This window comes from Chlorocebus sabaeus, chromosome 17, assembly GCF_047675955.1.
Source record: "Chlorocebus sabaeus isolate Y175 chromosome 17, mChlSab1.0.hap1, whole genome shotgun sequence".
In the NCBI taxonomy this organism is placed as follows: domain Eukaryota; kingdom Metazoa; phylum Chordata; class Mammalia; order Primates; family Cercopithecidae; genus Chlorocebus; species Chlorocebus sabaeus.
In genome coordinates, this window is record NC_132920.1 from 33,303,849 (window position 1) to 33,324,436 (window position 20,588).

A 20,588-nucleotide genomic window follows, 5' to 3' on the forward strand; every position below is an offset into this window, starting at 1 on the left:
TGGGAAAGAAATGAGGGGCTGAGTGGGAGCCAGGAGACTGGGGGCACACGAAAGGCAAAGTGAACATCAGAGGACCGGTGAGAAGGAAACGAAGAAAGAGCTAAGAAGTGGAGAAGGGGTGGCAGGCCCATGGGGGGCAATAGCCAGAGGACTGTCACCAAAACCCAGAAACCACTAGGCCCTGAGGGGATGCACTATGGGGCAGGGGAGGGGCAGCCAGGGGCCAGCTCTCACCTGCGTGACATCATCCCGGGGCGTCACACAGGTCTCACCCCCTGCTGTGAAGTTGCAGAAAACTCGGAAGGCATCCCGAGCACAGCCCTGGTTGGGGTCGACCCAGTACTCTCCTGTTGGGTGAGGGAGAGGGGAGGTCAGGGCCACCCAGGTCCAGGCTCCAAGATGCTCTTTGCCCCCACATTCCCTCTTCCCTCCCAGCCCTCCCCATGGTGCTCTTAGTCTCCTGGTCCTCCTCCCTCCCAGAACCCTAGAATATAGCCCATCCTACCGCTGCAGCCCACTTTCATCATGTGACACCTCTGCCCCCAACAGTAACCCCAGACCCTCTGACTGGAGGAGGTCCGAGTATGCACAGCCTTATACTGGGACATGTGGTTGCAGGCCATCACATAGATTCATCTGTTCAGATGCAAACAGGTATGTGCACATATGTATATTTATCTGCTGTTGCAGACACTGGGCTGATAACCAACTGATACATACTGACCCAGATCAGTTGCTCAAGTATTGGAATACTTCTGATCTGGTTGGTAAATAGCTGCAGTTCCCAGCCCCTCAGCCCTCACCCTCAATCCAACACCTTCTCCAGGACTCCCCCAGCATTCATTCTGCTTGTTCAGTACCCATGCTGTTGGGGAGATGTTTGTGCACCCTGAGGCTGGCACTGACCATCAGGCAGCTCTGGGTGGCACAGCTTGAGGTCCTGGCAGGTACGAGCAGGGCTGTCCTGGGTCCCCGTCGGCCGCCTCATCTGCTCAATCTCCTCCCGCAGGGAGTCGAGTGAGCCAAAGATCTCCTCCAGCCCCCCAGGACTGCCGGGGGCTCCCCCGGTCGGTATGGCCTCATCTTCCTGCATCAGGCGGCTTCCATCCACCGAGCGCCGAGTCTTCTTGGGCATCTGGATGGGCAGTGGTTGGATCACCTCGCCCGGGGGACCCTGGGTGCAGGGACAGATGGAGAGGGCAAGAGACAAGGTTAGCGTGAGGGTGAAAATATGGCAGCAATGGAGCAGAGGGGGATGGCTCTGGGAGCAGCCCTGATTCCTCACTCACCGGGTGTCCTGGAGGGCCCTGCACACCTTTCTCTCCCTTGGGTCCAGCTGGGCCCTGACAAGGAATAAATGAGGTCATGGAGGGGTCAAGAGGTCAAGCATGGATCAAGGTCACAGAAGGATCAAATCAGCCTCCTGACTGGGATTAAGGGGCTCCCTGGGGGGAGTCTATTTGCCCTGGAGAGACATCATCAAGTCCAGAGGGGGTGGGGCAAAGGTCAGAGCTGAAGGGGGTCACTCACTGTGGCTCCTTTGGCTCCTTTGGGGCCAGCAGGTCCCTGTGAAATGAGGAACAAGAAAGAGACAGTCACTGCAGGGGAAGGTCAGGACTCAGAGGAGCGGGGAGGCAAGGTCCCAAGTTCACAGGAGCCTTGGGTTACTACAGGAGGAGCAGTCCTGTGGGGATACCAGGACATTCACAGCCCTGGAAGTATGGGGAGGAGGGACTGGGGGTGACAGGACAAATGGGGGACCCTGGGGACTATGCTTGTAAGGCTGGTGGTTCCGTGGAAGTCATTGGGAGGCCGTGGGCAGGCAGCAGAGGGGTTTAGGGGATTTGGTGGAGGAACAGAGGCAGTACTCACCGGGAGGCCAGGGGGGCCTCCAGGACCAATGGGGCCGGATGCTCCTGGGATACCCTAGGAAGGGTAGGGTCTGGTTCAACTAGGTCCTCCTCCCACACCCTCCTGAGCATCTGCTCGCTCACCCACAGCTGAGTCCCAACTCTAACTCCACCCCTCTCCACCCCACTCTCAACCCCCACAACTTCCAGGACCATGCCCTCTACTCACCGTCTCGCCCTTCTGCCCAGGGGAGCCCTGAGGCCCAGGAAGTCCTCGATCTCCCTTCTCTCCCTGCTCACCCGGGGGCCCAATCAGTCCAATGAGACCTGGGTGGCCCTAGAGAAGGGTGCAGGCAGTCAAGAGAATGCAAAGAGGAGTCATGTGGCTGGGGAGAAGGGCCAACAAGACACAGAGTGGGAGCCGGGCACAGGGTCCGTGAGTGGCCCTCACTGAGCAGGGACCCCCTGGGACTGGCTTCTGGAAGCCTGAAGCAGAGCAGTGGGCACTCGGGTCCCACAGGTTTCAGGGTCGAGGGTGATGGGAGAGACACCTGGCCACGTGTCTGTCACTCACCTTCTCTCCCTTGGCTCCAGCGTCGCCCCGGAGACCAGGCAGCCCTGGGGGTCCCTGTGGAGAGACGGCAAATCACTCTCTCAAGGGAGAGGTGGGACCAAGTTCTCCCCAACAGTCTCCACTTCCTCCAGGGCTTCAGCTCTGTCCCAGGGCAGCGCCCTCACCCCTCACCCAGCCCTGTCCCAGTCACTCACCACAGGACCTGGGGGTCCAGCCTGGCCTGTAGCTCCAGGTCGGCCTTGCTGACCCTGAAGATTTGAGGAGACCACAGGGGTCAGGAGGAGCATCTCCACACTGCACCCCTCCCGTGGCTCCTCACTCCCACCCCAGCCCAGCCCTTCCCTGCGGTGACTTACCACTGAGCCTGGGAGCCCCCTCAGACCATCAGGGCCAGGTTTCCCTGCTGGGCCTGCAGGACCCACCGGGCCTGTCTTCCCCGGGGCACCTACAGCACCAGGATCTCCCTGAAACACACACAAGGAATATGTCCTGAAGGGCAGAGGAGTGGGGTGTGGGCAGGGGGCAGAGGGTCCAAGGTGGAAGGTGTGAGGCAGGGAGGAAGGGCCAAACTCTAGGAGCCCCTAGCGCGGGAACAAGTATAGGGAACGCCTCTCCCCAAAAGGGGCCAACATGGGAGAGGTGGACATGGGGTAGGCATCTGGGGACAGAGGCATCTGAGGGGTGGGAGGTGGAGGGGATGCTCCAGCACCAGGGCGGCCTTTCCCTCACCTTGGCTCCCTTCCCTCCTTGTCGCCCCTCGGGACCAGGCGAGCCGGCAGGACCCTGCAGATGGAGCAGGAAGGAAGAGCACATGAGGCCATGGGCAGCCAGGCTCAACTCTTTCCCCTTCCTGTCCCAGACACACACATACACACGCACACACACACATGTGTGTACACAGGGACACACACAGAGGGCTGATTCACAGATGTGTGAACAGATGCAGCTGTGACAGCTGTGAAGATACTGGGTACTCTGTACATTTGTGAAGAGCCACTTGCCCACACCCTACCTGGTAGCCCGTCTCCTGTCCCAGCAGCTAAAAAGGTTCACCCCTGGCCCACAGAAAAGTCAGCCAGCCCCTCCTCCAGTTTCCATTCTGCTTTGTCAGTAACCACCACTCCCCCTGGTGAGAACATACACACCAGAACCCAGGAATGAACATGCCCAGGACACCACACATCCATCAACCCACCAGCTCCTGCACGCACATTCTGCCCAGGGCAATGAGATACTGCACACCCTTAAACCCACCAGCTCCTGCCCACACACCCACCCAGGGCAATGGAGACACCAGGCACCTCCCCGCCCATCCCACCTGCCATTGCCCAGCCTCCATCCACACAGCCCAGGGACTGCCTCCTGAGGTCTCAGGGGTCCACCTCACTTACCCGCTTTCCAAGTGGCCCTGGGGGTCCATTCTCCCCAGTGGGACCAGGGGATCCCTAGGGAGAGAGGAATTGGGGTAGCTGAGTGTTTATCTTCCAGTCAAAGGGACCCCTCAGCCCCTCAGGAGTGGGGCACAGAAGAGGGGTAAAGGGGATGAGGCCTGGGCTCAGGGGGGTTGTGGGGTCGCTAGTCACTCACAGGCTGTCCTGGCTCACCATCCTCGCCTCGGTCACCCTTAGCACCATCCTGGCCCTGCAGAGGTGAAGCAAGGTCAGAGATGGGCCCCAAAGCTGGCTGGCATCATCCCCAAAACTGTCAATCCCCCATCCCCTTGCCTGCCCTGCCATAACCCCAGCTTCCCAATACCCAAGCCCAGCGGCCACACAGAGGCCCCCCCATAGAAGCCCCACCCTTTTTGCCCCTTCCCCTCTCTGAGTAAGACTCACCCGAGGGCCACCTTCTCCAGGGGGGCCAGGGTCACCAGGAAAACCAACGGGACCCTGATCCAGAGGGATAATAAGAATCAGAGTCACAGCTCCCTGAGCCCACCCAGCACAGATGCCCACAGGCACATGCCACTGCCCTCTAGGGGCAGTGTCCACTGGTACCCCCCAGGAAGAGGTCTCTGCACCCCTCTCCCCACCGTGTGCACTGCGTGTTGTATAATGCCTCAGGGTATTAACTGCAGGGCATCTCTCACTTTCTCTCTGAATCCTAGACCCCATGCATCCCTCCAGATGCCCCATTTCCAGAGCATCCCCCTGAATCCTGGGCTCCCCACACTCCAAGATCCTCCCTGACACACACCCATATTCCCAGGTCTGTCGTTCACAGGGCCTGAGAGGACTCCATCTCCACTGCCCCAAACTCACAGGGTTCCCTTTGGGGCCATCATCGCCTGTGGGTCCTTTAGGCCCTGGTGGTCCTGGCTCTCCGGGCTGCCCCGACTCTCCTTTTTCTCCACGTTCCCCGCGTGGACCCTGCAGAACAAGCGGAGGACACAGATGGCCCAGGGGGTCTTGAAGATCAGGGCTGCAGCCTCTGCTTCCGAGACACCTTCAGCCATCCCCTACTCCCCTCAGTGACAATGGGACACACACAGAAAGTCAAGCCTATAAGGGGAGTCCCCTGGTCCCTTCCCTTTGAGGAAGGGGAAGAAGGGCTCACTCAGACCAGGGATCAGGCCTCACAGAGGATGGCAGGGAGCAGAGACTCTTGCTGCAGAGGAGTTCCAGCTCAAGGAGGTCACAGAAAAAGTGGAGGCAGGGTTGAGGCGGGTGAGGGGGATTGGGGAGTAGGGCCTTGGAGCTGTCACTCACCTTGACACCTGGCTCGCCCTGGATCCCGGGAGATCCTGACTCTCCTGGTTCCCCCTGCAAAGAGATTAGAGTCAAAAACCTCCTCTCCTTCCCTAGCCAAACAATTCTGATATTCCCCACATCTCATTCTCTTTTGTCTCCCCAACCAAAATTGGCAGAAATACAACTCTCATCCCCCACTTCCATGACTGCTCCGTTCACCCCCTTCCCAGTTACCTTCTCTCCAGGGGGACCCAGGTTCCCAACACCTCCCGGGGGGCCTTGTGGGCCCTGGAAGAGGAACAGAAATAGGTGTCATTGCTTAGGAAGGAGGTGCCATTTCAGGGGCAAAGTCCCAGATGAGCAGCCCAAGGTCATAGCAGTGAGGCAGTGGAGGCCTCCCAGGAGTAAGGGCTTCTCTTGGCCCCTGAGATGATACTAGAGTTTATGGTCTGGGAAAGGGAGGCAGAGGACCAGACACATTGATCTGAAGGGACAGGGGCTAAGATGACTCACATCAGCGCCATTGGGTCCAGCTGGACCTCGAGGTCCTGGGGGGCCAGGTGGTCCCTGGGGGGAAAGAGATACACCACAGATGGGGAAGGGAAGTGAGACGGCTGAGCATAAGTGGTGGAGAGAGGAGGACGAGCAGCCAGGCCAAGGAGTCAGCAGTGGGGTGTGGGGTGAGGGCTGGCCAGGGAGAGGGGTGACTAGTATGGGGGCTAGGGTCAGTAGGGGTCACACTCACCATAGGACCCACATCTCCTGTTTCTCCCTTCTCCCCAGAGGGGCCCGGCAAACCCTGTGCAGGTATACAAAACATGGGCCCAGGTAACCACCCCACACAAAGCACAACCCTAGGCAGATAGGCCCCACAGTCCCCTCCCCTCAGACCCCACATGCCCACCAGTCCTCATCAGCAGGCTGCTGGCAGGGTCTGGGGCAAACATCACCCCGTCCTGACCCCACCTCTCAGCCCCTGTCCCTATCCCCCAACACACCTGTAGGCCAATGGGTCCTGGGGGCCCATTGAATCCTCTTGTTCCTTCATCGCCTTTGGCTCCAAAGTGTCCCTGGGGTCCCCGAGCTCCAGGCTCCCCATCTGCTCCCTGCAGGGTGGAGGGAAAGCAAAGACAAGGACACAGGGATGGGTCATGGGTCAGGTGTTCTCTATCCACAAATACCACACAGAGCTGGGTGCCATGCCCAGAGCCCCTGCTCCCGCTCCCAGCCCCAAGGGCAGAGGGGAGCTGAGGGAGGACCAGAGGCTGCTGGGCCTTTGGTGGGGGTGGAGGGGTCACTCACCGCTGCTCCAGGCTGCCCCACAGGACCAATGGGTCCAGGGGGTCCAGGAGGGCCCTGGGTGAGAGAAGAGAGTCAGAGACACCAAAACAGGGAGACAGATCAAGTGGGAATGAGGTTAAAGGCCAGGAGATCAGAAGTCGAGGTCATGGACACTTACATGTTCGCCCTTGTTCCCTTTGGTGCCCTTCTGTCCAGGGTCCCCCACCTCACCCTGGGAGGAGAAGACAGACAAGATATTAGAGAAAGGTGATAGGTGGAGTGGGAAGGATGACATGACAGGGGCCAGGGGTCATGCCCAGGTCAGCCGTCTCATCTGGAGAGAAGACTGTCAGGGTCTGTGGGGTCCCTCACCTTGTCTCCATCCTCTCCAGCCACACCTGGAGGCCCAGCAGGACCAGGAAGCCCCACAGGACCCTGCACCCCGTCTCGGCCAGTCGGGCCAGTGGGGCCCTTCTCACCCTGTGGGACAGGACGAAGCAGTCATAGCCTGGAGGTGACCCTCACCCTCAAACACCCCACAGGAAACTTGTCATAGCCCATCAACCCTAGGCTCACAGACCCCTCCCCAGAGCCCCTCCCCAGGACCCCCACACTCACCGGGACACCCTTCTCTCCTGCGGCTCCAGGGGGACCCTGCGGGCCTGGGCGCCCTGGCGGACCAATGGGTCCCCCTGATCCTGCTGCACCTCGTTCCCCAGGGGAGCCCTGAGAGAACAGATGAGTCAGACCCCCAGGAAGGAGACCCCAGCTCGCCCATACCAGAGAGCCTCAGACCAAAATTCCCAGAAGATCCCAAAATCAGACGCATTCTGGCTGTCCCTGGACAGCCTCTGCCCAGCCCACAGCCCCTGGTGGTATCGGAATGCCATTCCCACCATTCCTCACCCACCCCTTTCCTGGGTCCTTTCTACCACCTCCCCCCGGAACCCCAGACTCACTGCAGGGCCAGGGGGGCCAGACGGACCTTCATTCCCCTTCAGACCAGGTCCACCCTATGAACCAAACATTTGGGGACGATGAGACTTCATGGAAAGAGAAGGGTGAGGGCTGGGGAGGGAAGACAGGTTCCAAAAGATGCAAGTGGAGAGTGACATGGAGGGGGTCAGGGACAGGGAGGGGACTCAGGATGCTTGGTGCTTGTGACAGGCAGGGGTCTGGGAGTCACACTCACAGCAGTGCCTGGGAGGCCTCTCTCTCCTGGGAATCCCCTCAGACCAGCAGGACCATCCTTCCCTGGGGCCCCAGGGGGACCAGGGTCACCCTAAAAGGAAAGCAGAGGTGATGAGCCACAGCCATGCTCCCAGATAAAACAGAGAGCTCTTGAGCCCCCCTCAAATCGCCAATTCCCTGTTCCTTTCAGCACCCCAATCCCCAGTTCCCCAACTTCCCCTCTGCCTGGCCCCTCACTGACCTTTGTTCCTTCTTTTCCAGCTGTCCCAGGTAGTCCCTGCTCTCCAGGGGGCCCTGGGGGGCCTGGGTGGCCTCTCTCCCCCATAGGGCCGGTTTCTCCTGCTGCTCCCTAGACAAAGGCAGAGAGAGTTCCCAGTCTCAGGCCCTTCATCCCACTGTCTGCCAAAAGAGCCCAACCTGGCCACCCTAAAACACTTCTCCAGAACCCCTTTATCCCTGCCCCAAAGCCCCCGGGAAATTCCCCGGCATTCCTGGGCCACTGCTGGGTTTTTTCCTGCCCCGTGTGGAGTAACTACACCACCTTGTGTCTCTGTAGGGGAACTGCCTCTCCTGGGGGACAAGACGATGAGAACGCACCCCAAAACAGACTGAAGTTCAGGACCCCTGCCTGAAATACCAGCCCCCACCATTGACCCCAGCCCCAGGAGTCTGGGTCAGGCGGACCAGGGGCAGGGATGTGTGACCGAGAGAAGAGGGGCAGATGGACTAATGCTAGGGTCTGGGGTCCATTCTCTCCTAGGGACAAACGTACCTGAGGTCCCACCACTCCTGGAGGACCAGGGGGGCCGGTCTTCCCTTGGAAACCCTAGGCGAGGAAGGGAGGAGAATGCAGTGAAAGCAGGTGTGGGTGCTGTGGGCCAGATTCCCAAGAGGAGGGATCCCAGGCAGGATCACACCAAGCCCTGGGCCCTGGGTCCGAGCAGCACCAGGGCAGGCTCCACTCTGCCAGGAGAACGTCCCTGTGGACTTTCCAGACAGCTCTGGGGTTAAAGGGTCTGAGGGAGCCCCCCAAGAATGGGTAGCCAGGAGCATCACTCACCACTTCTCCTCTCTGGCCTGGGTGTCCCGGCAGCCCGTCCTTCCCAGGGGGGCCCTGGAAGGGGTTCAGGTGTCAGGTGAACTCTCGGTTGGAAAGGGGGCAGGGAAGAAGGACTCAGAGAAGCGAGGTGGGTCAGAGCTCAGGGTCAACTTACCGGGGGTCCTTTGGGTCCAGGAAACCCATTGGGACCCTGAGGTCCAGGGAGGCCCTAGAGACAGAGGTGGTGGAAGTCAGGAGAATGGGGGCAGGGGCTGAGTGGCGGAACTCAGCTTCCTCCCTGGGGTGAGGAGGGAGCTGGCTCACCCAGGCTTCCTGGGGAGTTCAGGGGAAGGGGACTCTCGATCCACACTCACCCTCTCTCCAGGGGGCCCATGGGGGCCATCACCACCAGATGTTCCCTGTGGGGGGGAAACAGAGTCAGGGAGTGGGAAGAGCTGCCTTCCAGCTGTCCCTGAGGTCAGGGTGTTGACAGAGAGCTGGGGCTGAGTGGGCAGGGGGCAGATGGAGCCCTGTAGAGACCACTCACCTTAGCTCCAGACTTCCCAGTGGCACCTCGGGGTCCCCGCTGACCCCGTGGACCCTACAGAGGGGAGAGGAGTTGTCAGAGAAACCCAAATGCCTCCCTCTGGACCTTGAGCCACCTGTTTCTCTCCCCTGCACTCACCGTGGGGCCCCGTTCTCCCCGAGGCCCCGATTTCCCCGACAGGCCCTGATGGGAATGAAGCAGAGAGAACATTACCCAGCGTGAGACTCCCCACAGACCCCCTCTACACCTCTCCAGCCCTTCCCTTCTCACCCGCTCTCATCCCCCAGCTTACCCGGGCTCCCTTCTCTCCACTGGCACCAGGAAAGCCAGGAAATCCTAGGGACCCCTGGTGAGAATAGAGAAGGGGGGAAATTGAGGAGTGATGAAAGGTAGGGTTCAGGAAGGGGCAAAGGGGGTCAGGAGAGGCCACAAAGGCAGTGGCAAGGGAGACCTGAGCTCTGCCAAGAACTAAGTGGCCTTGGACAAACCGCTGCTGCTCTCTGGGCCTCTTTCGTCATCTATAAAATGGGGGTCAGCTAAATTCCCTCTGGGGTCCCCCGCTGCCCTGCATCTGTGCTTCCTGGAATCAGGGATCAGGGAAGGGAGAGGAAGAGGGGCACGTATGGGGCATGGCATCACCTTGGGTCCCTGACGTCCAGGATAGCCAGGCAGACCAGGAACACCCAGCTTGCCCTGTGGAGGGACAGGGAGCAGTTAGGAGTGAGAGGAGATCCAGATGCTGCTCCACCCCTGGAGACCTCAACCCTCACACATAATGGCCAGCCCCCACCCAGCAACGCACCCCACACAGCCCAGCCTCTAGCCCCCCCCATTGCCTGCCCCGCAGCTGCCTGACTTGTAGTCTCTCCTTCTCACGAGTGGATTTTCCCCAATTCTAGTGCTGGGATTCCACCTCCCCTGCGCCTGCAGAGGTATCAGGTCCTTCAGGGTCACTGTGATCTAGCTGCTTCCCACCTGTCAACCTCAGCTCCATCGACCCCACGAGGGAGGTGGGATCTACCCCAGCACCCACTCCTGCTCCACCAAGACCAGTCTCCCTGCAGGCCCTTTGCCCACCACACCCTGACTCCTGTGCACGCCCCCTTCCCCAGAGGCTCCAGGGCTCATCCTGCCCAGGCAGCGGCAGAGCAGCGTTTCGGAGCAGAGACTCTAAAGCCAGACTGACTGAGCATAACCCCTGGCTCTGCCCTTCACTGGCCATGTAATTAACAAGCATCCCTGTGCCTCTGTAAAACCTCAGCAAAACAGTGCTGTCACATGCCTACCTCATAGTATAGATAGGACGCATCAGCACAGCACCTGGCACAGGGCAAGCGCTGGGGAGAGTCAGCTCAGGAGACCACAGACCTCACTGCTATTAGACTCTCTCATCTCAGAACTCCTGCTGCTTGGAGTCCGAACGCATGTTCACTCTGCCTTGAAGCAGCAGCTACTCTCTAAGCCTCGTCTCCATTCAACTCTTCGTGACAGGGACTTTTCCCTGACTTCTTATCTATCCCCTCTGCCCATCAGCAGCTGGGAGATGCCATTTACACAGAGAGAAGTATAACTAATGCATGACCATCTTCAACTGACTGGCTGACTTCAGCTGCGGGCACCCCCCATGCCCATCCTGACCCCAGTGCCCACACCTCCAGAGGACCCAGGCACAAAACCCTCATCCCATCACCTTCTCGCCCATAAGCCCCGGGGGCCCAGGGTCTCCAGTCGGTCCACTGCGTCCCTTTGGCCCCTCAGGACCATCCTCTCCCCTGGAACCAGGGACTCCAACCTCGCCCTGTGTGAGAGGGAAGGACAGGTGTGTGTTGGGAACTGGAGGTAGAGTCTGGGCCCAGAGGAGAAACGGGCATCAGTGAGGCTGAGGAGGGCTGGAGGGGTCCCAGGAGCCACTGCAGGATAGGGAGCCGGCAGGGAGGAATAGTGTAGTGATGGGAGGGCAGGCATGACACAGACCATGGGGTTATCATCCTGTAGGGGTCAGGCTCCCAAGAGAACACAGCACTGGAACTGCAGAGTCTGGAGACTCAGGAGAATAAACTTGCTTGGGGTCTCCAGAGTGGAAGCTCAGTAGGACACGGAATTGGGGCCAGTGTGGAATCTCTACTCACCCTGTCACCTTTCACGCCTATGTCACCTTTGAACCCTGGAAAGCCATCCTCGCCCTGAGAAAGATAGAGGTGAGAGGACACCACAGATGACAGAGGGCTGGGGTTCTAATGGGGATTCCAAGAACATAGGTGGGAGCAGGGGCTCAGGAGCTGGAGGGCAGTGCGGGGCAGGCTAGAGGGAAGGCCGTGAAGAGAGGAGATGGCAGGACTGACGTGCTGGGAAGCTGGGGACATGGTGCTCACCTTCTCACCCTTATGACCCTTCAGACCCCGAATTCCGTCCACACCCTAGAATTAGACAGGGGATAGAAGTAGAGTGATCAGGGGATGGAGGTGGGTTGGAAGGACCAAGCTCCTAAGACCCCATATGGCTCCCCTGACCACAGCCCTTTGTCTCCCAGCCTGGTGGTCAGTTACCTTGACCCCTCGAGGTCCTGGGTATCCTAGAGGACCCTGAGGTCCAGAGGGACCCTGCAAGAAAAAAGAGAGGCGTTTATAAAGGGGCCTCAGAGTGTCACTGTGGGGACCTCCAGGGGTGGAAGAAATGGAAGTAACAACATTGCTGTCTGGGTAGCGTTACAGGACACAGGAATTGAGAATGTGGCAGACCCGTATGAATAATGAGAGAAGGAAATCCCAAGGACTTTGAGGCTCTAGAGTCTGGGTAGAGATTCCCTCAGGGGTTAAAGACATGGAAGATCTCACCTGGTTTCCTTTGGTTCCAGGGGGACCTTCCTTCCCCGGGTGACCCTGGGAGTAAGGGATAGAAAATGTGACCAGTGGCCCCTGTCACCCTCTCTGCATCCCTCCCTACACTTCTTCCAACCCAAATTTCCTGTGACCTAGTGAAGCCAACTGTCCATGGACAAGCACCACCAGTGACCTTTCAGTGCAAAGGTCACTGAAGGAGCTTTGAGGTCATGCACTGGGGCGGAAGGCCAAGGGAACAGGATTCGGAAGTGGGGGCCCACTCACCGGGGGTCCGTCTGAGCCAGGCATGCCAGGGAGCCCTGGCTTCCCTTGAGGACCCTGCAGGAAGACAAAGAGGCTCAGGGTCACTAGGAGGGTCATGTCTGGACACAGACAAAATCCCAGCAGACATTTAGGGTTCTCTCTACATCCCCACTCTAAACCCCCTGTCCTGCAAATCACTTAGTCACTTACCTTCTCTCCATGAGGGCCGATGGCACCCTGGGGTCCAGGGAGACCCTACATACAGGGAAAGAGAAGTCACAGGGGCCTCCCAGGGTCTCTTCCAGCCGGCCTCCCCATTCAGAGCATGAGCGACAAGGGCCTGAGACCCTTAATTTCCTGTATCCTTCCAGCGTCTGACCCATTGTGGAAGCCCAAGGGAAGCCATGAAAATTGGGGAAGGGAGTAGGGGCACCACTCACCTGGGTCCCAGGGGTGCCCTGTTGTCCAGGAGGTCCTGGCTCTCCCTGGGGTCCCTAGAAACAGGTGACCAGGCACAGGTCAGAAGGAGATGGGGACAGAACAAATTTAGAGCATGGAGCTGAGTCCCAGCAGCGACAGCCAAGAGGGCAAGAGCAGGAAGCAGGCAGGGGTCAAAATAGTGGCCAACAGGATGCTGGCAGGGACCTCAGGGGATAAGAATGGGGGCGGGATCTGCCATCCATCACTCACCAAGCTCCCTTTGGGGCCCTGGGGACCATCCATGCCTCGGACGCCCTGAAACACAAGACGGGTGTGAGCAGCCTGAAGGTGGCCCAGAGGGACCTGTGGTTTTCAGAGGCCCAGCCATTCCCAAGGTTGGGACAGTCAGACCTCCAATCCATCCCGAACCCAAGCAAACACAGCTGGCCCAGGCCTGCAGGGTGTGGGACTGTGGATCTGTGGGCTTGTGGGCATTCGTTTTGTTTTTCTCAAGGATTTATTTCCTATGCCCAAGGGCCCTCGGGGCACCACACCACATGGCCCTCCCTGTGCATGGGGAGTGAAGGCTGAGGCAGGGCAGGGTGGGGCCAGAGCCGGGGGAGCTCACGGGGAATGGGAAGCATGCCGAGAGAGGAGAGGGAGCAGGAAGGCAGCTAGAAAGGTGGAGAGTTGGAGAGGTCAAGGGGTCACCTCAGGGTCAGAAGTCAGGGAGTCACTTACAGGAGGTCCAGGAATACCAGGTGGGCCTTTGGGGCCAAGGAGACCTCGAGGTCCCTGCATTCAGGGTGAGGGGAGGAGACAGCATGAATGGATAAAACTGTGTCCCTTTAGTGCCCATGTCCCCCTCCTGGCTTCCCCAGAGCCCCCTCCCCCAGCACCAGCCCTTGGACACTCACCGACTCTCCAGGCAGCCCTCGAGGCCCAATCTCCCCATCGTCTCCCTGGAGGAGGAGGACATGGTGAAGCCACTGTGCCTTCTAGACCTCCCCTGCACCCGGCCCCTACATTTGCCACTACACTTACCCTCTCTCCATCCTCACCAGGGGGACCAGGAAGGCCCTGGGCACCAGTATCACCCTGCAAAATGGGGGAACTCATAAGAGGGGTCTCAGAGCCCCCAACACAGGCAGACACTGAACCTCTGCACTTAGCCGACCCATTACGTTCACCGAGCTCCTGCCAAGCCTTCAACCTCCCTTCCCTACCTATCCTCACTCCCACAGAAGATCTATCCCCGATCACAACACACACCCACTAATGTACTCACCCTATGGCCCTTTTCTCCAGGGAGCCCTGGGAGTCCATCAAAACCTCGGTCACCCTAGGAGGAGGAGGGGCAGCCAGAGTGAGGACACAGCCCTATCCAATCCCACCCCTTCCTACTGCACCTGAGTTGGGGCACTGATCCTGGGGGAGCCTGGGGAACTAGGCCATCCCCAAGAAACAACTGAGCCCAGTGTGGGCTGAAGGCTACAGGCTTCAGGGAGGGGCCCAAGCCTGTTACCTTCACTCCAGGTTCTCCAGGCATCCCCCGGGCTCCATCAGCACCTGCCCGGCCCTGGGAGAACAAGGGAAGTGTCAGAGCAAGCAGGGGCGCAGTCCCCCACACTGCAGGCCCTGTCTCCCCACAACACCCATCCACCCCTGGGGCACTCACCCTTCGCCCAGCTTTGCCAGGAGGGCCTGTGAGTCCCTGAGGTCCTCTGGGGCCCTGGTAAGAGGAGAGATGGGGTGGGGTTAGGAGGCATGGGAGGGGAGTGAGGGAGACTGAGCTGGGGAACAGATATGGGGGTGCAGTAGAGGAGGGTGGTCACCTGAGGTCCTAAGTCTCCAGACTCTCCTTTCAGGCCAGGGCTCCCAGGTTGGCCCTGGGAGAGAGAAGAGAGGATGGTCGTAATGAAGGACACACCGAACAGTGGCCTCTGAGTGTTCCCCAAAACAAGTCCTTCTCCAGAACTATCCACACCACACACACAAATAAAGCATCCTCCACCCAAGCACCCTGCTCACTCACCAAGGGACCAGGGCGTCCTGTGTATCCCATGGGGCCAGGAGGTCCACGGAGCGCCAGCTAGGGAAGCGGGGTGACAGCAGAGCTGAGGGAGAGGCAGTGGGAACCCCCAGCCGCAGCACCCTCCAAATTCACCCTTCCTCTCCTGATCCTCATCCACTACCCAGAATTCTCCCCAAGCTCCCTGTTAACCCCAAACCAACCCAGGCCTCCCCTGCCCCACATTCACTACAACCAAACCTTCCAGTGCCCTCCAGAGCCTTCCCTTTCCAGGGAAGCAGCCCCACTCACCCTCGCCTGCTGCAGGATCGCCTGGGCCTGGGCCTCCTGGGCCGCCACCACAGGGCCCTTGTCACCCCCACCACTGCCAAATCGGAACTGAGGGCAAGGAGAGAAGATCCAGATTCTCTTCCAAGAAAGCCATGGGACCCTCCCAGGCAGAGGTTCCCTCCAGCGTTTCTGCAACTTGCCCCAGGTTCTGCCCATCCAGCATTTCCCATGGCTTCCAGATAACCACTGAGAGGATTCCACAAACTCAACTCCTGCCCTCCTCCTCCACTGTCCAGCCTCTGCCTCCAGAAGGACTCTCTTTTGGTTCTAGAGTCCCTGAAATATAGGCTGTTGTGCCCAGTCCTAGAAGACTGGTGTTTTGTTCTAGGTCATCTAATGAGGACTCATCTCCCCAACCCCAAAGACAAATCCCTTTGGAGTGATGATCTTTTGAGACTCCTCCATAGCTTTCCTGCCCATCTGGTTCTTGGTAACACGACACAATTCCTTGTCTTTCCCATCAGCAGGTTCCAAAACCCAAGAGACAACTCACTGGGAGCATGAGAGATGTGCCAGGAGGACCAGGAGCCCCATCTGATCCAGGGAGCCCTGCTCGGCCAGGAGGGCCCTGGAGTGGGAAGAGAATGCAAAAGATGGGGTGACAGATAAGGAGACATCAAGATCTTAGCATGATTTTGAAATATCCTCTTCAACAGAGTAAGTGTAGACTCCTCTACCTCTTTCCTGAGTCTCCCACCCCCATGGGGAAAACTGAGGGTGAGAAAGCAGATTAGTACCCTCCCCAACCAGAGTTTGCCCTCCTTTCTGGTTGCTGGGAAGCACAACCATCCCCTCATTCATTAACAAGCCACCTAACAGGAAATTACTGGGCATGGCAGCCCCTACTTGGATACCACTAGCTCCCCCAAAGCTCCCCCCTCACATAAAGGACACCCCTTACCCTCTCTCCAGGGTCTCCAACTGGGCCTGGGTTCCCCTGGATGCCAGGGGGACCAATCAATCCCTGAGGAACAAAACAGTAGGGGTCAGGTGTGGGCATTCAGACAGGTGTGGGCACTCAGCCTGTGGCTAAGGAGTGGTCTGTGCAGAAGAGATCTGGGAATCTGGGAAGCGTTGATTGGAGAGATGCTCCAGAGTTCTGAGGAGGAGGCCTGGGCATATGTGGGGAAGGCTCAGATGAGCACATAGCAGGGCTTTCTGAGAAAAGCATGGTCACCAGGTCACTGCTAGACTCACCGCAGGGCCTTCTGGGCCAGGAGGCCCCTCCACAAGCATACCCTGTGGAGTCAAAAGTTAAAAGTCAGAGGTGACAGGACCAGCATACCAAACCCCACTCGCTTCTCCTCTTTCCACCACCTCAGCCCTGTGACCAGCATAACTTACAGGTTCCAACACCGCAGGCTCTCCCTTCTCTCCCTTCAGCCCTCGGGGTCCATGGGCAGCCTGAGGGAGACACACATGTAACCCCCAGTGGGGCCTGTGAGCAGCCAGGACACCAGGCCTGCCCCCATCTCAACTCCAACCTTGATTCTTAGATCCTCTCAAGACCACTTCAGCCCTACCCGAAAGCCCCACAGCCCTCCCCTAAAACTCCCTCTTCATACACCTTTCAAGCCTGCCAAGGAGACCTCAGGGTTCCCTGCCCCCCAAACAGTTCCCAGCCCCACCTCAGCAAACACAACCTCTCCATCTCCCTGACAGCCTCTTTCAGGAAGGTCCCCAGACCTTTCTAGTGTTTTTGTTGTTGTTGTTGTTGTTTGGTTTTTCGGGTTTTTTTCTTTTTTTGAGAAGAAGTCTCGCTGTGTCACCCAGGCTGAAGTACAGTGGCACGATCTCAGCTCACTATAACCTCCGCCTTCCAGGTTCAAGAGATTCTCCTGCCTCAACCTCCCAAGTAGCTGGGATTACACTGGGATTACAGATGTGCACCACCATGCCCGGCTAATTTTTGTATTTTTATTAGATATGGGGTTTCACCATGTTGGCCAGGCTGGTCTCAAACTCCTGACCTCAGGTGATCCACCTGCCTTGGCCTCCTAAAGTGCTGGAATTACAGGCATGAGCCACCACACCCGGCCCCTTCCAGGGATTTTAAACCACCCACCTTCCCAAACCCTCTTCTAGAGGACCCTATCCCATCCCCCAAAATCCGTCTGACCCCAGGAATCCCTAGAACCTTAAGAAACCTTCCACACATTTACCCTGATACATCATAAAAGAATCTCTCTAAGATTGTGGGTAGATTTTTATTTGGGGTAAGAGGAGGGCATGGACCCATATGAGAACCTGATAAAAGCTAGGCTGGGTGAGGTGGCTCACGCCCATAATCCCAGCACTTTGGGAGGTGGAGGCAGGCAGATCACCTGAGGTCAGGAGTTTGAGACCAGCCTGACCAACATGGTGAAACCCCATCTCTAATAAAAATACAGAATTAGCCAGGCGTGGTGGCACATGCCTGTAATCCCAGCTACTTGGGAGGCTGAGGCAGGAGAATCGCTTGAATCCAGGAGGTGGAGGTTGAAGTGAGCCAAGATCGTGCCATTGTACTCCAGCCTAGGCAACAAGAGCAAAACTCCATCTCAAAAAAAAAGAATCTGATGAAAGCTCTGAGTCTTTCTCCAGAAATGAAAAAGTATATGCTATTATGCACAGAATTTTATTTAGGATGTCAAAGGGTTCACAAGTTTAAATATGTCCCAAAGGTTAAGCATCCATACTCCAAGTAAATTTGGAGGCTGGGCACGGTGACGCACGCCTGTAATCCTAGAGCTTTGAGAGGCGGAAACAGGCAGATCATTTAAGGTCAGTAGTTTGAGACCAGCCTGGCCAACATGTGAAACCCCGTCTCTACTAAAAATACAAAAAATAGCCGGGCATGGTGGCACATGTCTGTAATCCCAGCTACTCAGGAGGCTGAGGCAGGAGGATTGCTTGAACCCAGGAAGCAGAGATTGCAGTGAGCCAAGATTCTGCCACTGCACTCCAACCTGGGTGACAGAGTGAGACACTGCCTCAAAAAAAAAAAAAAAAATTGGAGAGGAGTCCCCACTGAATGCATTGCCTTTCCTCTGGCCCTCAAGTACATTCCAAGCCCACCAGTTCCCTCCCTTGCACACCTCCACTCAGATAACTGTTCCCAACTCTAGGGCCAGAAACAAAAGAACAGGGAGAATGGGAGACATTCACCACCACCCCAACTCCCCCCAACAAAGATCTTCAGAGTCCCTCTCCACCTTCATTCTGACCAAACAGCAATGATCAGTTTCAAAACTCTCTGAAATCCCATATCAACCCCAAATACCCAGAGAGCAGCATAAAAGAAAGGCAGCAGAAGCTCAAGGGAGGCAAGAGAGGGGGGGTATGGGATGCAGCAGCACAGTAGAGGAGGCAGCCAGAACTGCAAGGCAGGCAGAAGATGGCGCAGAGTAGACAGGAAGCAGTCCCACTGACAGGGAATACTGGAAGATATAAGAACAACTAAGGGACACAGAACAAAATGACAAACACGTGGAAGCAAGAATGATGCCAGAGCCAAGGAAAATTAAACATGGCCAACATGGCTAGAAAACAAACTGGACAAACAGAAAGTGGCTGAACAGACAGGAAGCAGCCAAAGAAAGAGGATCCAGGAAGTGAACCTTCAACAACAACATGGCTACCATGACCCAGAGAGAAAAGAAGGGCACAAAACAGGTAGAATGTGACTCCTGCAAAGGGAATCATGACAGTGAAGGGTAATTCTTCCAGAAAACACAAACATCAAGGCTAGGACACACAGGAAGTAGCCATGAGAAATATTGAGGCCCGGGCCGGGCGTGGTGGCTCAAGCCTGTAATCCTAGCACTTTGGGAGGCCGAGACGGGCGGATCACGAGGTCAGGAGATCGAGATCATCCTGGCTAACACTGTGAAACCCCGTCTGTACTAAAAATACAAAAAATTAGCCGGGCGAGGTGGCGGGCGCCTGTAGTCCCAGCTACACGGGAGGCTGAGGCAGGAGAACGGCGTAAACCCGGAGGCGGAGCTTGCAGTGAGCTGAGATCCGGCCACTGCACTCCAGCCCGGGCAACAGAGCGAGACTCCGTCTCAAAAAAAAAAAAAAAAAAAAAAAAAGAAAAGGAGAAATATTGAGGCCCACAATGGAAACTTTATGATTTAGATGACCTGAGACATACAGGAAGTGGCTTATTGTCAAAGGGAATTGTCACAAGATAGCATGAAAAACTAGAGCCAGAACAGAAATAATAAATCCCTTGCAGTCCAACCTGACACAGTTACCAAGATGGATGCCACAGCTGGAGAAGGCAGGAAGGGACAGATAATAAGTGGCCTGTAGGTTAACAAAAAGGTGACACAGGAAGTTAGATCGTTCGGTAGAAACATGAACAAAAAAATTGTTTCACCAAGAAGAAATGATAGAGAAACTCTGAAAATGGACACAAGGTAGTAGTTTATTGACCAAAGCTTTATGAAATCCAGTTTCAGTTAGACAGGAAGTGATCAAGAAAGTAGCTATATAATTTTTATTTAAATTCCCAATTGCCCTGAGCAGAAGTATCCACAAGAGTCACAAGGTAAGACATTTGGCAAGGGAAGGCAGGTAGTAATCTTTTCAAGCAACATATATATCATATGTGAACAGAAAATGACAAGTCACAGATGGGAAGTTGCTCACAGCCAACAGCCAAGGATCAAAACCAACAAGAAGCAATTCTTGTAGCTCCCACTGGTGGTCAAGAATGAAAGAGAAGCTCCTTTCACTTACGGCTCCTGAGTGGGCTGTCTCCGCAGAGAGGGCAGGGCCAAGCTCTGTCTCCTCACGATAATCATCCCCATAGCCATAGGTGTAATCGTAGGGCCCTTCAGGAGGGTCTGTGCCACCCTCCCCATATTCCTCTGCCTGGAACCTGTCGGCTGTGGGGGGGACCTGGAGATCTGTCTGCTCCTTCCCAGGGATGGGTAGGGAGAGGAGTAGATGGGGATGTTAGGGCTGAGAGGAGGCTTACCCTGGACCCCAGGGTGTGACAACTTCTAGCCCAAAGGATTCTGAGGTTAATCAGAACTGGAGTTTTTCTCCCAAGAAGAGCCATGGGAGTGGTTGTATATAAATGGAAGGGCCATCAAAGGCGGAAAATGGGGAGAGATGTCCAGAAAGTGGGTCCAGTGGGAAGAAGTGGTGGATAAAATGAAGGGTGGCCGGAGGGCTGGATGCAGAGTGGACAGTCCATGAACACAATGACAGACAAAGTAGTCCAGGAATGACCAGAGAGATAGGGAAGACAAACGGTGACAACACTGGACAGAAAGTGGCTCCTGGAAACAGAAATAGGACATAGAAAGTAAGACCATTAGACACCAACATGGAGACGAGGTCACTCTGGAATCAAAGAATCGTGGAAGAAGGCCTGGATACTGAAGGGAACTGGCTGGACTTAGAGAGACAAGCAGACCCACAGAACTATAGAGTGACCCAAAGACAGAGGCCATCAATGGAAATGAGGAAGAACCCTCCGGCCAGAGGAGGGGCTGGTCCATCAAGATGTCATGGGCCGAGGGGAGTGAGTCACAGGTGCCCATTTCCCCCAGCTAGG

The 20,588-nt window shown here is 56.9% G+C and overlaps 1 protein-coding gene across 6 annotated transcripts in view; it reads right to left on the reverse strand.

Annotated features, from left to right (window-relative positions):
- The window catches only part of COL11A2 (collagen type XI alpha 2 chain), a 30,784-nt gene that overhangs the window by 1,870 nt on the left and 8,326 nt on the right, over positions 1 to 20,588 (reverse strand). For 3 of the 6 annotated variants that reach the window (XM_073005902.1, XM_007972970.3, XM_073005900.1), the window contains exons 8-64: positions 19,763 to 19,942; positions 16,382 to 16,441; positions 16,235 to 16,276; positions 15,939 to 16,001; positions 15,531 to 15,605; positions 14,999 to 15,085; positions 14,711 to 14,767; positions 14,511 to 14,564; positions 14,354 to 14,407; positions 14,201 to 14,254; positions 13,964 to 14,017; positions 13,720 to 13,773; positions 13,593 to 13,637; positions 13,417 to 13,470; positions 12,946 to 12,990; positions 12,696 to 12,749; positions 12,466 to 12,510; positions 12,277 to 12,330; positions 12,007 to 12,051; positions 11,719 to 11,772; positions 11,545 to 11,589; positions 11,302 to 11,355; positions 10,863 to 10,970; positions 9,812 to 9,865; positions 9,465 to 9,518; positions 9,311 to 9,355; positions 9,173 to 9,226; positions 9,000 to 9,044; positions 8,801 to 8,854; positions 8,647 to 8,700; positions 8,359 to 8,412; positions 7,828 to 7,935; positions 7,588 to 7,677; positions 7,355 to 7,408; positions 7,014 to 7,121; positions 6,768 to 6,875; positions 6,574 to 6,627; positions 6,417 to 6,470; positions 6,113 to 6,220; positions 5,860 to 5,913; positions 5,628 to 5,681; positions 5,349 to 5,402; positions 5,133 to 5,186; positions 4,686 to 4,793; positions 4,260 to 4,313; positions 4,012 to 4,065; positions 3,816 to 3,869; positions 3,154 to 3,207; positions 2,781 to 2,888; positions 2,619 to 2,672; positions 2,425 to 2,478; positions 2,080 to 2,187; positions 1,873 to 1,926; positions 1,531 to 1,566; positions 1,290 to 1,343; positions 907 to 1,174; positions 235 to 347 (exon numbers count right to left, since the gene is read on the reverse strand). In XM_073005902.1, the coding sequence (XP_072862003.1) occupies positions 235 to 347; positions 907 to 1,174; positions 1,290 to 1,343; positions 1,531 to 1,566; positions 1,873 to 1,926; positions 2,080 to 2,187; positions 2,425 to 2,478; positions 2,619 to 2,672; positions 2,781 to 2,888; positions 3,154 to 3,207; positions 3,816 to 3,869; positions 4,012 to 4,065; positions 4,260 to 4,313; positions 4,686 to 4,793; positions 5,133 to 5,186; positions 5,349 to 5,402; positions 5,628 to 5,681; positions 5,860 to 5,913; positions 6,113 to 6,220; positions 6,417 to 6,470; positions 6,574 to 6,627; positions 6,768 to 6,875; positions 7,014 to 7,121; positions 7,355 to 7,408; positions 7,588 to 7,677; positions 7,828 to 7,935; positions 8,359 to 8,412; positions 8,647 to 8,700; positions 8,801 to 8,854; positions 9,000 to 9,044; positions 9,173 to 9,226; positions 9,311 to 9,355; positions 9,465 to 9,518; positions 9,812 to 9,865; positions 10,863 to 10,970; positions 11,302 to 11,355; positions 11,545 to 11,589; positions 11,719 to 11,772; positions 12,007 to 12,051; positions 12,277 to 12,330; positions 12,466 to 12,510; positions 12,696 to 12,749; positions 12,946 to 12,990; positions 13,417 to 13,470; positions 13,593 to 13,637; positions 13,720 to 13,773; positions 13,964 to 14,017; positions 14,201 to 14,254; positions 14,354 to 14,407; positions 14,511 to 14,564; positions 14,711 to 14,767; positions 14,999 to 15,085; positions 15,531 to 15,605; positions 15,939 to 16,001; positions 16,235 to 16,276; positions 16,382 to 16,441; positions 19,763 to 19,942 (3,924 nt within the window). The remainder of the gene's footprint in view (positions 1 to 234; positions 348 to 906; positions 1,175 to 1,289; positions 1,344 to 1,530; positions 1,567 to 1,872; positions 1,927 to 2,079; positions 2,188 to 2,424; positions 2,479 to 2,618; positions 2,673 to 2,780; positions 2,889 to 3,153; positions 3,208 to 3,815; positions 3,870 to 4,011; positions 4,066 to 4,259; positions 4,314 to 4,685; positions 4,794 to 5,132; positions 5,187 to 5,348; positions 5,403 to 5,627; positions 5,682 to 5,859; positions 5,914 to 6,112; positions 6,221 to 6,416; positions 6,471 to 6,573; positions 6,628 to 6,767; positions 6,876 to 7,013; positions 7,122 to 7,354; positions 7,409 to 7,587; positions 7,678 to 7,827; positions 7,936 to 8,358; positions 8,413 to 8,646; positions 8,701 to 8,800; positions 8,855 to 8,999; positions 9,045 to 9,172; positions 9,227 to 9,310; positions 9,356 to 9,464; positions 9,519 to 9,811; positions 9,866 to 10,862; positions 10,971 to 11,301; positions 11,356 to 11,544; positions 11,590 to 11,718; positions 11,773 to 12,006; positions 12,052 to 12,276; positions 12,331 to 12,465; positions 12,511 to 12,695; positions 12,750 to 12,945; positions 12,991 to 13,416; positions 13,471 to 13,592; positions 13,638 to 13,719; positions 13,774 to 13,963; positions 14,018 to 14,200; positions 14,255 to 14,353; positions 14,408 to 14,510; positions 14,565 to 14,710; positions 14,768 to 14,998; positions 15,086 to 15,530; positions 15,606 to 15,938; positions 16,002 to 16,234; positions 16,277 to 16,381; positions 16,442 to 19,762; positions 19,943 to 20,588) is intronic. The other 3 variants (XM_073005903.1, XM_073005901.1, XM_007972973.3) reach the window with 1 other exon arrangement.